Raw genomic sequence first — 16,350 nt, 5'->3', positions numbered from 1 at the left:
TAGAACACTCGTTTGCTTTGCTTCCAAGTAACCTATAACCGATAGTAGTTGTGGAGGCTTATGTAATTACATAACTCAAGTATCTCCTCTTTTCTTCTCCACAACAATAATATCATGTTAGTAACTATATTGGTGATTTGAAGGAAAGATTTTTCTTTAAGAAATATTCTTAAACCTTTCAATCCCCAATATGATTACTAGTATGATAATTAATATTCAGTACCAAATTTTGGGATATTAATGTTTATTAATGATGGATGGTCATAGCTTTGGAGATCAAAGTGTGTTCTGAGATTGATAGCAGCAGCATGAATTACAAAGAAACCCCCAACAATATGCACATAATCAAGAAGAGAAACTCAATACCCAGATTAAAATCAGAGAACCCAATTCGAAGGAACATAATCAACAACAGAATTTAAAGAAAGATAATCATAAAGGCTAAGAACAAGAAAAGCTCCACAGCCAGATTGTAGTTTAGATGAAAGAAACAGAGGAGGCATGATTGAAACCCATTTGAACAATGAAGTTATCAGATCAGAAATACGAAGAAACCCAACAATATGCACACAATCAAGTAAAGAAACTCAATCCCAGATTAAAATCGGAGAACCCAATTGCAGAAGACGAATCCAAGGGAACAGTCGGAGAATCGTAAGAAGAAGAAGAAGGATTGAGATTGATAGCCCCAGCAAGAACAGAGACCATCACCACCACCATGAATACCCATCCCCGAGAAACGGTGCTTGACATGATTGAAACTGTTGTTCTTCGATCAGACTCAACGGAATTTGATAAATCAAACTTGGGTTGGGAGAAACAAAAATAAATAAATAAATAAAGGCGGGAAACAGGTGTTTGGAGAGGTGAGTTGGTGATTAAACACAGGCTCAAGTATTATTGATAGAATTCATACACGAAGATTCATGCTTCATGCATTAAATTTTGATTTGAATTTATGAACCTAAACTTAAACTGAGTATTAAATCATGACAGAAGTCAGATTGGAGACTGGAGATGGTAATGCAATCATCTCAAAGAAATTCTCATGAGATTTTTTTTTTACACACACCATCTCAAGTCTCCAATATAACTGCTGACACAATATATTAATATAAAAAGAAGAGAAGTAGACACTTGTATATATAGGTTTCATTGCTTGACAACAAAGACATTAAGACTTCTAGTCGTTCTCTATCTCTAAACCTCATCTCTTTTTCAACAAGTTTCATTGCTTGGTAACCTCTTCCCCTTTTCAACAAGTTTCCAGCCTCCAATAGATGCCAATTATTTTATGGAATGGGTTAAGTTTGTTTTATGGTTGCCTTAAGTTTTTATTTTTTCATTTTATTTTTTGGGTAGACAATAAATTAAAGTTGGAAGACAATAAATAATAAAAAATAGGGTAAATTACAAATAACTAATAAATCGGTTAAGGGAGTGGGACTTTTTTATTGGGTGCCGTAAACCGTTGGGTTTACGGAGGCCCCGTGTATAATTTTTCCAATTTGCCACTCCATTTATAGTTAAATCCCACATCGAGATCGAGTATGGAAGTAATGAGTGTCCCAGCAAAAATAAATACAACACACAGTCCCACATCGCTTACTGAAAAAAACATCATGAGACAAACAAAGAAAAACTAACACAATTCAGATACAACAAGATATACTGTCATTGTGAACGCAGCACAAGGAGGTGCTGCTTCTTCCATCCAAACCGTAAAGCCATTCGAAACATGAGTGAAGTTCCATTAGTGATAGCACCCGAGATTAGTTTTTATGCAGGCAATAACGGTGCCAACGTTGGAAAAATCTTCAACCTGTACCCGTGAATTCACAATCTCCCTCAAAGTGAGCATGGGAAATGCCTAATTAGCTTTCAAAAATCGTTGCCCACAATGTCCCCATAATAGCCTCAACACATCGGAAAAGCTAGGTAACTGTTCGGTGCATGATGCAATTACTCTGCCCAAATAGTCCCTCACAATGATCCCCACCCTTCCCTCCATCCTATGTTTCTGTGTCTGCATTTTCTTCCCTCCTTCCAAGTTCTACCTCTTTGAAGGCTTTACTTCCAAGGTTTATCTGATATCTGATAAAATTGGAGTAAATAATACTACATCTACTGTGTAGAAATAAATGTTGTCTCTTGATTTTGGTAGACAACCATTGAATTCCATGTAATGAGTGAATCATATGGGTTCTCCAATAAAACACACAGCAATCTCTGTCTCTTGTTCTTGATCTTATGAATATAATCATCAAAATATGGTGATTAAATACAGGCTCAAGTATTATTAATAGAATTCATACACGAAGATTCATGCCTCTTGCATCAAATTTGATTTGAATTTATGAACCTAAACTTAAAGTGAGTATTAATCATGACAGAAGTCAGATTGAAGATTGGAGAAGGTATGCCATTATCTCAAAGAAATTCTCTTGAGATTTTTTTTTCACACACCTCAAATCTCCAATATAACTGCTTACACAGTATGCACCTCTACCTTTGGGGTTTAGAAATTTCAAATCTGTGTTGAATTTCCATCTTTTTCTATCGACCCTTTCCTGAATTGTGGCCTTTAATCTGATGTGTCATATTTTCGTGGCTTTTCTCAGTATTCACTCATTCTTTACTTCCCTTAGATCATACTAACTTTACTAAATTGAATTCCCACTTACAGCTTTAAACTGAAATATTTCTATTTTGCAAGGTGGGCATAACATTGGTAAGATCAGTTGCGGCTTCATCCGACCAAGACTTGACAGTTTTATGGGAACCAGACAGCCAAACCCATCTATACCCTTTGATTTTCTTTCGGAGATGAGCATGATTTGCGGTGATGGGAATAGCACTTCGTCGGATGGAGTGGCTCCTTCTCCCATGAGATCGAGAAGTATGATGGGGATAGCACTCTCTTCTTCAAAATCTCATGGGGATCAGTCTTTGATGCACATTACTACCAAAGTTTGCTGAGAGGGAGAGGACTTCTCTTTGCTGATCAGCAGTTGATGACCAGTCAAGAGACTACTGATCTCGTGACAGCTTATGCATCTGATGACGGCGCAACCTTTCGGGTCAATTTTGCGAGAGCCATGGTGAGGATGTCTAACCTTGGCGTTCTCAGTGGATCTCAAGGACAGGTCCAGCTCACTTGCTCGAGGGTTGTCAGCTCCAATTAACAGAACCTGCCATCGTAGACTTACGTTGTTATCGTGCTGCGCATTTGATTGAATGTATATACTCTTCTCAAATTCTTTTATCAGATTAATTAAACAGATTTGGGATTATTTGTTTTTTCAAATTCTTGTTGCAGTTTTATTTGTGGACTCGTGTTAGTTTCATACTGAAGAATCTCAAGATCGAATTATATAGAACTATGTGGGGTTTTTTGGTTGTTGTTGTACTTGAAAATTTGTTTAGCCACTCTGATTTTGAAATCCTATCTTTGTTTCTAGTACAATACATGTTTCTTTTAAGATGTTGAATTCCTTATTCTGACCACTTTCCCAGTTTGGAGAAAACCTCTCTTTTTCTTTTTTCTGCTGCTACTGCTGCTTTAGATTCATATGTTAGCAACTATCCTAAGAATGATAAATTTAGGGTGTTTAGATCTCTTAGAGACACATAGATACATGTTTTTGTCTGAAGATGCAGGTTGCTTACTCTTGACTTTTTCAGTTTGCCAAAAACCAGTGAATGATGGAAGTTATGTGTTCAAGAAAGAGAAACACCTCCCCCCCCCCCCCCTTCTCTTTTTTTTTTTTTTTTTCCCTTCAGAAAATTAAATTACTTGAGACATTTTAGTGATTGGCAACCATCATCTTTTCTGGAGAGATGATGGATGAATCATTACAGATATAAAATAAGAGAAAAGTTAGGGATCATGAAAAAATTTTCATGAAAATAATCATGAAAGATTTATGATCTTTGGATTACCTTGATTAGTGTGTGGTACCTTATTCTAAGTATAATCCAAGGGTCACAAAGCCTTCATGATTATTTTCATGAAATGTTTTTCATGATATCTAGCGTTGCTGATAAAATAATTCCCTTTAGCCTATAAGCGCCCAACAATCAGAGTAACACAACACAACTCAAAAGCCATACATACAATTGTCTAGTTGAATCTTTTGGAGCTGGAATTGTGTTTCTTTCCTTATTTGAAACTTTTCTGTAGTTGGGCCATAAATATCGAGCTTATTTTAGTTGAAATGCTTTTGGATATTGAGAATAAAGTCGAGGTTGAAGATAATGGTCTTGTCTCTTTACTTTTATTTTCTTTGGAGGGCAGGCTGTTATCACTGTCACTTTTAATTTTGAATTCGTGGAGCAGAGTAGGGTCTAACCAAATTAGAGAGAACTAATTTGTAAATGATTAACTCTTGTATATTTCCCTTTTTTCTTTTAAATGTACACCAAATACATACATACGTAGTCTAACTGTACACCTGTGAAATAAAAACCTGGGAATTCAATTTCCTGAAAACCGTCTCCACAAAAGAAAAATCAATTTCAAAACCATAACTCTGCCCTCCATACTGCACGTAAAGATAATCCTTAGGAGACGAGTGTGGGGGCAAAATTTGAGACACTTCTGGTAAATTGGAGGTAGGTGGTGAAGGCATGTCTTTCTTCTTTGAGTAATAAACATCCGCCAATAGAAGCCAAATAAGATCGGGATCCATAGATGCGAGTCCTACAAGGGCATTCACACATGCCTCACGAAGACCTGCAACACCACCACAAGCTATCCCCACAACAAGGCCACTGACCTTTTCGAGGACTGCTTCCAATGCTGAAGACCTACAACACCACTACAACCATATTTTTATGGTTCAATTTGTGGGAGGGTGGTGGGCAGACTCTGGTGCCAATAGGCTTGCCTGCTATGATAAAGATTGGTGGGAGTCATGAGTAGTTTAGGATTAATTCGCTGATTAAAAAAAATGGGAAAAAATTTGATGCCGAGTTATTTGCTTAACAAAACTGGTTTCAAGCAGACCATTGAATGTAATCAATATATAATCACTAAAAAAAGCATATTTATAGGAAAAGAATCTGCATGTGATGGAATGTTTAAATTAAATGTTGAGAATAAGAAAGCACATGTTTCTATTTACATGCTGTCTTCTATAAATTTTTGGCATGCTTGTCTGTGTCATATTAATAGCCGATATGTGGGAGTCATGAGTAGTTTAGAATTAATTCGCAGACTAACAAATAATTTTGAGAAATGTGAAGTTCACAGTCAAGCTAAAATAACTAAAAGGCCTCATAAAAGTGTAGTGAGAAATATTGAATTCCTAGAATTAATTCACACTGATTTATGTGAATTTGAAAGAATTTTAACGTGTGGTGGAAATAAATATTTTATCACTTTTATTGATGATTTTTCAAAATACACTTATATATACTTATTGAAAAATAAAAGTGATACTTTTGAAAAATTTAAAGAATTCTTTCTTAAAATTGAAAATCAATTCTGTAAAAAGATTAAAAGATGTAGAAGTGATAGAGGCCGGAAGTATGAATTTTTTGGATTCAACTCGTTTGCTCAATCTTTGGGAATAATCTATAAAACTACTCCACCATATTCACCTGCATCTAATAGCATAGCAGAAAAGAAAAATAGAACTTTAACTGATTTAACAAATGCTATGCTAATTGAAGTAGGTGCTCCTTCAAATTTGTAGGGAAAAACAATTTTAACTGCATATTATGTTATGAATAGAATGCTACATAAAAGAACAAAAGTTACACCTTTTGAGTTCTGGAAAGGGCATAAGCCAAATTTGGGATATTTGAGGGTTTGGGGTTGTCTAGCTTTTGTTAGACTTGTGGACCCTAAAAAACCTAAATTAGGTGTGAAAATTGTCACTTGTGTTTTTCTTGGATATGAAACAAATAGTACAGCTTATAGATTTTTTGATATTGAAAACAAAATAATTTTTGAATTAGGTGATGCAATTTTTTATGAAGAAAAATTTCTTTTTAAATCTAAAAATGGTGTTGATCAAAATTATCAAACCGGTTCCTCTACTCCTCTTTTAACCTAGAAGGAGTAAAAAAGGTCGTGATTATCATGTTTTTAATGTGGAGGAAACTCCATTAACTTTACAAGTAGCTTTAGCATCTCCTGACTCTGTTTTTTGGAATGAGACTGTAAATGATGAGATGGAATCATTATTATCCAATAAAACTTGGGTATTAGTAGATTTATCACCAAGTTGTAAAACTATTGGCTGTAAATGGGTTTTGAGGAAAAAAACTTAAACCGGATGGAACTATTGATAAATACAAAACAAGGTTTGTTGCAAAAAGGTTTTAAACAACAAGCAGATTTTGACTTTTTTGATACATTTTCTCCGGTTGTTAGAGTTACATCCATTAGATTATTAATTGCAGTTGTTGCAATTCATGATCTAAAAATTCATCAAATGGATGTTAAAACAGTCTTTTTAAATGGAGACCTAGATGAAGAAATCTATATGGATCAACCTAAGGGTTTTGTGAAACTCGGTCAAGAAAGCAAAGTGTACAAGCTTGTTAAACCCCTATATGGCTTAAAATAGGCCCCTAAACAATGGCATGAGAAATTTGATTCCTGCATAATTGAGAATGGCTATAAAACTAATGAATGTGGTAAATGCATCTACTATAAATCTGAAGAAAATTCACATGTCATTATTAGCCTCTATGTGGATGATTTACTTATATTTGACTCTAATTTGCATATCATCGTGGAAACTAAAAATATGCTTAGTAGCCATTTTGATTTGAAAGATCTTAGTGAGGCTAATTATATTTTGGGAATAAAAATTACCAAAACCTATGATGGTATTTTTCTTGATCAGTCACATTATGTTGAGAAAATTTTGAGAAAATATAATTTTTATAAGTGCAAGCATGTTCTTACTCCTTTTGATCCTCATGTGCGTTTATTTCCTATTAAAAATGATGAGGATGTAATTAATCAAAAGGAATATGCTAGTATGATTGGTAGCTTGCGTTATATGACTGACTGTACTAGACCTAACATTGCCTATGCAATTGGAATACTTAACAAGTTTACTGGCAAGCCTGGCAGTGATCACTTGCTAGCCATTAAACGGATTATAAAATATTTATTTGGTACCATAAAATATGGCTTGTTTTATAATAAGTATCCTACAGTACTTGAAGGTTACAGTGATGTCGATTGGAATACCTTGTCAGGTGATTCATTATCAACCACTGGTTACTTATTTACCTTGGGCGGTGGTGTTATAAGTTGGAAATCAAAAAAACAAACTATTACTGTTAATTCAACAATGAAAGCTGAGCTTATTGCTTTAGCTACAGCTAGTGAAGAAGGAAATTGGTTGAGAGATTTGTTAAATGAAATCTCTTGTTGGGAAAAATCGATTCCACCTACATTGATTCATTGTGATAGCACCGCAGCAATTGGTCGAGTTAATAACCGTTATTATAACGGTAAATCCAGACCTATCAAAAGAAAACACAGTACTGTGAGATCTTATATGAATAATGGCATCATAAATGATGATTATGTTAAATCTAGTGATAATCTTGCAGATCCATTAACTAAAGACTTAGCAAGAAATAAAGTCTGGAATATATCGAGGGGGATAGGTTAAAGCCCATCGAATATAACAGGGGCCATGTATAAGGATACTCAACCTAGAGACCAGAGATCTTGTAACTAGGTTCAATGAGAAAACGATCCTATGATGGCCGTGAGAAATGCACTAAATTAATTTTTACCCATCCCTGTGATGTAAGTTCATTTATCCAGTAACGTTGTAGTGATTGAGTTATTGAAAAAACGCTTAATGAATTTTTGTAGCTCTTATTGAGTGGAGTGTCATAGTTACAGGAGCACCCTTGACAGAATTTGCCTATGTGAGTGTGTAGTGGGGCTGCTACCTATGAGATTTGGACCAATTCTCAAACACACTCATGAATCCTGGATCACACAAGATCGTAATGTGCTGGCTCTTAAAGCTTATATGAATACCTAGAATATTATGTGTGTGCAATAATATTTATTTCCTGTACGTAGTCATAGTTCAATGTCGAGCATACTATTGGCTCTGGAGTAGATATTATTGTTTCACTAATGGAGGTTCAATACAGAGCACACCTACCATAATGCATAATATCTTTATTTGCCTAATAATCTCAGATTTTGTTACCTGTAATATTAAAATAGGTGAGGGAATGTTAACAGATATTTTAATATTATAAAGTATTATAGATTATATTGTTTACCTGGGTTCCAAGCTAATTATTCTCCAAGTTTCCTTTCCTTTCCTCTCCTCTCCTCCAAGAAAATCCTTTTCTTACCCACCAAGTGTTCTTGCCCACCAAGTTTTTCTTATCTTTTATTTTCCTCCAAGTTAATCCTTTTTCTTGGTGACCAAGAATCCTCCAAGCAACTTGCCCACCAAGTTTTCTTTGCCTCCAAAAATCCTCCAAGAAACTTGTCCACCAAGTTTTCTTCTCCTATAAATTAAGCTAACCTCTTATCTTGAAAAATAGAAGAAGCATTTGTTGTTTTATTATGTTTGTGTGAGATTATCAGAAAAATGAAAAAGGGTGCATATGATGAAGTTTTACATTCAACCCATTGTGCAGTATTGGTGAACTATACCACTTAGTCGGGCTGTTGTATCCTAGAGGGACAAGTCAAGTTTTTTTTGCTGCACTGGTGTGAGGCTTTGCTTAACTGCAGAAGGCTTGAATTTCCTTAAAGAGAGCAAATTTCTCGTGCCTTAGCCCTTTCAATAGTTATTGTAATTTTTATTATTTATATTTTCTGATATTTTATTTGTCATTATCACCAACACCTCCCTTAAATAAATTAATACAAAGCATGGTTATTTACCTTATTTTCCCAATGACCATAATATTATTCTCAATTTCACTGCCATTCAAATTAATGATATTGTTCTTGATTAAAATAGATATTTTCCTTTTTGATGAAATGGGTAAAGAATATCAAACTTTATGTTTCATAATATATTCTTAGTGATATCATTATGTGATTGACACCTAAATAGCTTGTTTGGACATATAAGGTTTTAAATTCAGAAATTATCTTCTTATCTGGAGAAGATTTCTTCGTTGAAAGCAGTTCTTTTAATCAAGCTCATTGGCACTAGTGGCTGAGACCATGTAGTTAAATCTTATTAACTAACCAAAGTAGGCTTGAACCACAAGTGCATTTTCGCCTTTCCTTGGGTGTTTTTTTTATTTTATTTTATTTATTTTTAACATGGGAAACATTATATTAATAAATAATAACATTACATAAACACGTTCATTTTCACCTCGCCTTGCCTTGGGTTGGTTCTTAGATGTCACGCCCCACTTTTTATTACTCGAAATCATTACCAAATTCAATAATTAAATTCAATTTCAGAGATAACATGCGGAAAAACTCTTTAGTTCAATGAGTAGAAACAAATCACTATTCTCTCATCCGAATGCAAATTAAATACAACATGAGCATACTAAATAAACTGCCCGTGGGCTTACATTATTTTAAAATCAAGAAGAAGGACGTAACCCTTTTACATCAATGGCATTTCGCCAACATAAAAGAGGCCCCGTGGCCAACAAATAAGAAGATCCAAAATCTTGTGGCACATCCTGGTTAACACCTGAAAAGGATTCAACAACGTGGGATGAACATATAGTCCAGTAGGGATCTCAACATGATCCTCAACAATAACAACTTATAGATAGCTATGATCATGAATGCTCAATCTCATACTAGAATAGTAATGTGGCAGTTTATACAAAATATACATATGTATGAACTTTTCTCAAAGTCAGCCATTTCATTCAACACTGTAAACGGTTCACCTTTCTTTTCTTTTCATTACCCTCTTTTCCAAACTTTCATGACAATAACAATTCTAGAAAACTATTTCATCAAGCCCATTACTTTTCACCCTTATTCCGTACTTACAACAGATTTGCCTTTTTCAAAACATGTTCACAAATACCCAATTTCCTTCATACTTCCCAAAATCTCAAAGTAGTATTTATGTCTGTTCCCAACACATTCATACTTATATATGCATACCTTTAGTAAAAAGGGAAACAACAAATCATCAACAAGTATGTGATCAACAAACGAGGCAACTCGGCCTTTCAAAACTATAACCATCGTAACCCATAACATACTCAGATACACTGAGACAATGATGATAAAAAGCTCTGCTCTACCTGCCACAGGCACGGTAAGTTAAGGATACACCTACGACAAATGACAAGCCAAGTTCTTCAGACACAAGCTGAAAGGTACTGGTACCTCTACCAAGTTCTCCAGACACAAGCTGGAAGGTGCTGGCACCTCTGCCAAGTTCTCCAGGCGCTAGCTGGAAGGTACTGGTACCCCTGATTCTAAGCGCAGTATATAACACCAATTATTTCAACGCGAGAAAGTACAACCAACAAGTGTAACACATATACATAAACTATACAATAATGTTCAACCAACACAAGTGTAATGTATACACAACAATTCAACACAACAATGTCATCCTCTACCGATGACCAAGGACAAAGCCTCTAGATGCATGTATTCAACACACTTATTAAAAAGACTCAACTTCATAAGATCTTAAATCTAACAGCGACACTAGTACGATAGTTAAAGGTAAAACCCCCAAATGTGTGCATTCAACACTCATGGTATAATAGTTCAACTCTCACAATTATTTTCCTGGACTCACATAGAGTTATCATTTCATTGTCCATTTTCAAGATCAACTTTCATAATTTTCCAAGTCAACATATTCCACCACTTATTCCAACCCACTTTTCCCATTTCACAAAACCAATTCCATTCTTTTCGTTTCACAGAAACCAATCCCACGGATAATAAAGCCGTAACCCAACTCAGTTCAATACAATCATTTCAAAATAACCCCAATGCCATAGTTAATCTCTTAGCCATTAACACTTTTACATAAGCCATATTAACAATATTAATTTACAAACATTGTTCAACCATCCTCCCTTTTAATTTACCGAATTAAAATATAATTTAGGGCTTTCTCTTCTTTTAACAATAATCATGCTAGATTACTCCCCAATTAGCCCAAGCAACAATCAATGATAACAAACTCATTCTCAACAACCAACCCTAGATTCCCTTACATGATTTTCAAAGAAATCCAACATGGATATAATTTTCATGAAATATAAATTTACCACATGTCTATCTATGAACGAGGGATTGAAAAAGAGCAAGGAAATCCCTACCTCAAATGGAGAAACCCAAAGGAGAAGAAGAGAAAAACTTGAAAGTGCTCCAAACCCAAACTTTTTCGGATCACAACGTAGCCCCCGCGATGCTCAACCTTTCTTACAAAGAGACTAGGGTAGAAGGTCTCTAGAACAAGATGTATTTGTAGAGAGAGAGAGAGAGAGTGCGTGTAGAGAGAGGATCTGCCGATCTAGGGTTTTGAGGAAGAAAGAGGATCAAAAAAATGGAGAAGAAGACCCCTGCTGCGAAGTGATATATGCAAGGCTCGCTCGAGGGAATGAGTGGTCGCTCGAGCGACCAGATACAAAGAAACCTCGCTCAAACGCAAGAAGCGTCCCTCGAGCGAGCAATGCGAAGCTTCAGGTCTACAACCCAGATGCACGCTCGAGCGCAAGAGTGCTCGCTCGAGCAAAGAAATCCAAAACATACAACTTGCTCGCTCGAGCGAAGGAAAGCTCGCTCGAGCCAAGAAACACAACCTTCAGGTCAAAAGAAACGCAGACGCACGCTCGAGCGCAAGAATGCTCGCTCGAGCCAAGAGACACAAGCTCAAAGCTCGCTCGAGCGACAAAAGCCTCGCTCGAGCAAAGACACCAAAAACTGGGAAGCAACACTTAGTTTCTAATCGCAACCAACCTGCTACAAACCTGCCCAACACATCCCAAAACTCAAATATAAGAAATTAAAGGATGGAAACAAGATACAGATAACAACACACAACTCGGAACTCGAGTCCGGAATACCACAAAGGACGGGGAAAAACCCAGATCGCTATATTAGATGTGTTGATCTTTTTTTTTTTTTAATTTTATTATTGGGAAATTTTTTTTAAGGTCCTAATATTAAGATTTTTTTTAAGATAAATGACATACAATATTTTCATAATAGTTGGGATCCCTCAACATTTTCACAGAGAAAATTTGACTCAAAAAAATTTGTATCCGACTCAAAGAAATTTCGGACCTGACACAGAGAAATTTTGAAATTTCTCTGGAATGATCATAGATAAATTTTATGGAGAGACCTTAACTAATAAAAAAAACATCTTACACCTCTCTTACTACACAAAATTGAAGAGAAATGTTTCACTAATTTTCTCTTTATTTTATGTAATGTAGGCCAAATATAAATGCAAATCATCCAAATTAAAGTTTTAGTGACCTTAGCTCAACTTAAGCACAAGGGGTCAATTGTACATACGAAAATGCTAGAGATTCTAAAAATTATACCAAATATTTTATATAGATGTGAAACACACATCCATATAGAACCTTTTTTAATAGAACTTTTGAGACTCTATCATTACTCCTTTACATATCAAGCATGCCATTGATTGTCATTGGATTTCAGTAAAAATGAACAACATAATTAACGGTACCAAAGTTCAAAGTGTTGCTTGCACCATATATGTACTGGATTCAAATGATAAAAAAAATACAAAAATGAAAGTATCAATTTTTATGGTAATATTTTATTTTTATTTTTGACAATTGGTTAAAATAGTCAAAAAATAATAATAATAATAATAATAATAATACAAAAATTCAATTCATTCCCCTTATTTTTTCTCATTTTTTAATAAAATAAAAAATAAAAAAATCATTTGAAAAAACCAATTCTCAAACCAACCTTTTGTAGAAAAAAATTGTGAAGATAAATTGCCTTCCTCACTTTTGTATATAATAGTAGATAAATAGATAATTAGTTTAATTCAGTGTTAGGGTGGGAATAGAACGCTCGTTTGCTTTGCTTCCAAGTAACCTATACCCGATAGTAGTTGTGGAGGTAAGATTTTTCTTTAAGAAATATTCTTAAACCTTTCAATATCCAATATGATTACTAGTATGATAATTAATATTCAGTACCAAATTTTGGGATATTAATGTTTATTAATGATGGATGGTCATAGCTTTGGAGATCAAAGTGTGTTCTGAGATTGATAGCAGCACCATGAATTACAAAGAAACCCCCAACAATATGCACATAATCAAGAAGAGAAACTCAATACCCAGATTAAAATCAGAGAACCCAATTCGAAGGAACATAATCAACAACAGAATTTAAAGAAAGATAATCATAAAGGCTAAGAACAAGAAAAGCTCCACAGCCAGATTGTAGTTTAGATGAAAGAAACAGAGGAGGCATGATTGAAACCCATTTGAACAATGAAGTTATCAGATCAGAAATACGAAGAAACCCAACAATATGCACACAATCATGTAAAGAAACTCAATCCCAGATTAAAATCGGAGAACCCAATTGCAGAAGACGAATCCAAGGGAACAATCGGAGAATCGGAAGAGGAAGAAGAAGAAGAAGAAGGATTGAAATTGATAGCCGCAGCAAGAACAGAGACCATCACCACCACCATGAATACCCATCCACGAGAAACGGTGCTTGACATGATTGAAACTGTTTTTCTTCGATCAGACTCAAAGGAATTTGATAAATCAAACTTGGGTTGGAGAAACAAAAATAAATTAATAAAGGCGGGAAACAGGTGTTTGGGGAGGTGAGTTGGTGATTAAACACAGGCTCAAGTATTATTGATAGAATTCATACACGAAGATTCATGCTTCATGCATTAAATTTTGATTTGAATTTATGAACCTAAACTTAAACTGAGTATTAAATCATGACAGAAGTCAGATTGGAGACTGGAGATGGTAATGCAATCATCTCAAAGAAATTCTCATGAGATTTTTTTTTTACACACACCATCTCAAGTCTCCAATATAACTGCTGACACAATATATTAATATAAAAAGAAGAGAAGTAGACACTTGTATATATAGGTTTCATTGCTTGACAGCAAAGACATTAAGACTTCTAGTCGTTCTCTATCTCTAAACCTCTTCTCTTTTTCAACAAGTTTCATTGCTTGGTAACCTCTTCCCCTTTTCAACAAGTTTCCAGCCTCCAATAGATACCAACTATTTTATGGAATGGGTTAAGTTTGTTTTATGTTTGCCTTAAGTTTTTATTTTTTCATTTTATTTTTTGGGTAGACAATAAATTAAAGTTGGAAGACAATAAATAATAAAAAATAGGGTAAATTACTAATAACTAATAAATCGGTTAAGGGAGTGGGACTTTTTTATTGGGTGCCGTAAACCGTTGGGTTTACGGAGGCCCCGTGTATAATTTTTCAAATTTGCAAGTCCATTTATAGTTAAATCCCACATCCAAATCGAGTATGGAAGTAATGAGTGTCCCAGCAAAAATAAATACAACACAGTCCCACATCGCTTACTAAAAAAAACATCATGAGACAAACAAAGAAAAACTAACTCAATTCAGATACAACAAGATATGCTGTCACTGTGAATGCAGCAGAAGGAGGTGCTGCTTCTTCCATCCAAACCGTAAAGCCATTCGAAACATGAGTGAAGTTCCATTAGTGATAGCACCCAAGATTAGTTTTTATGCAGTCAATAACGGTGCCAACGCTGGAAAAATCTTCAACCTGTACCCGTGAATTCACAATCTCCCTCAAAGTGAGCATGGGAAATGCCTAATTAGCTTTCAAAAATCGTTGCCCACAATGTCCCCATAATAGCCTCAACACATCGGAAAAGCTAGGTAACTGTTCGGTGCATGATGCAATTACTCTGCCCAAATAGTCCCTCACAATGATCCCCACCCTTCCCTCCATCCTATGTTTCTGTGTCTGCATTTTCTTCCCTCCTTCCAAGTTATACCTCTTTGAAGGCTTTACTTCCAAGGTTTTATACCATCACTGACATCTGCATCCGCATCATTCAAGAAGCTTTTTCATTGATAATATATTGAAGCAATTGATGCATCTCTATTACCTACAACACATATCTGATATCTGATAAAATTGGAGTAAATAATACTACATCTACTGTGTAGAAATAAATGTTGTCTCTTGATTTTGGTAGACAACCATTGAATTCCATGTAATGAGTGAATCATATGGGTTCTCCAATAAAACACACAGCAATCTGTGTCTCTTGTTCTTGATCTTATGAATATAATCATCAAAATATGGTGATTAAATACAGGCTCAAGTATTATTAATAGAATTCATACATGAAGATTCATGCCTCATGCATCAAATTTTGATTTGAATTTATGAACCTAAACTTAAAGTGAGTATTAATCATGACAGAAGTCAGATTGAAGATTGGAGAAGGTATGCAATTATCTCAAAGAAATTCTCTTGAGGTTTTTTTTTCACACACCTCAAATCTCCAATATAACTGCTGACACAGTATGCACCTCTACCTTTGGGGTTTAGAAATTTCAAATCTGTGTTGAATTTTCATCTTTTTCTCCAGTTCAAAAAATATATATTTACCAGACTTTGCTCATTTACTTCTCTCTGTTTCTATTGTTCTTTCTATCAACCCTTTCCTGAATTGTGGCCTTTAAACTGGTGTGTCCTATTTTCGTGGCTCTTCTCAGTATTCACTCATTCTTTACTTCCCTTAGATCATACTAACTTTACTAAATTGAATTCCCACTTACAGCTTTAAACTGAAATATTTCTATTTTGCAAGGTGGCATAACATTGGTAAGATCAGTTGCGACTTCATCCGACCAAGACTTGACAGTTTTATGGGAACCAGACAGCCCAACCCATCTATACCCTTTGATTTTCTTTCGGAGATGAGCATGATTTGCGGTGATGGGAATAGCACTTCGTCGGATGGAGTGGCTCCTTCTCCCATGAGATCGAGAAGTATGATGGGGATAGCACTCTCTTCTTCAAAATCTCATGGGGATCAGTCTTTGATGCACATTACTACCAAAGTGTGCTGAGAGGGAGAGGACTTCTCTTTGCTGATCAGCAGTTGATGACCAGTCAAGAGACTACTGATCTAGTGACAGCTTATGAATCTGATGGCGGCACAACCTTTCAGGTCAATTTTGCGAGAGCCATGGTGAGGATGTCTAACCTTGGCGTTCTCAGTGGATCTCAAGGACAGGTCCAGCTTACTTGCTCGAGGGTTGTCAGCTCCAATTAACAGAACCTGCCATCGTAGACTTACCTTGTGATCGTGCTGCGCATTTGATTGAATGCATATACTCTTTTT

General features: G+C 35.2%; 1 protein-coding gene across 1 annotated transcript; it reads left to right on the top strand.

The window, feature by feature from the left end:
• Positions 1 to 2,386: 2,386 nt before the first annotated feature.
• LOC145798392 (peroxidase 22-like) lies at positions 2,387 to 4,351 on the top strand. The gene is made up of 5 exons (XM_082885933.1): positions 2,387 to 2,417; positions 2,717 to 2,899; positions 2,947 to 3,146; positions 3,320 to 3,406; positions 4,298 to 4,351. Exons 1-5 carry the CDS (start codon positions 2,387 to 2,389, stop codon positions 4,349 to 4,351), a joined length of 555 nt encoding a protein of 184 aa, XP_082742059.1.
• Positions 4,352 to 16,350: the final 11,999 nt, after the last annotated feature.

The sequence above is a fragment of the Camellia sinensis genome, chromosome 8 (genome assembly GCF_055761805.1).
Source record: "Camellia sinensis isolate YWXY chromosome 8, ASM5576180v1, whole genome shotgun sequence".
Lineage (NCBI taxonomy): Eukaryota > Viridiplantae > Streptophyta > Magnoliopsida > Ericales > Theaceae > Camellia > Camellia sinensis.
Note: the sequence above shows the minus strand (reverse complement) of the source record. Positions and strands in the feature narration are given on the sequence as shown.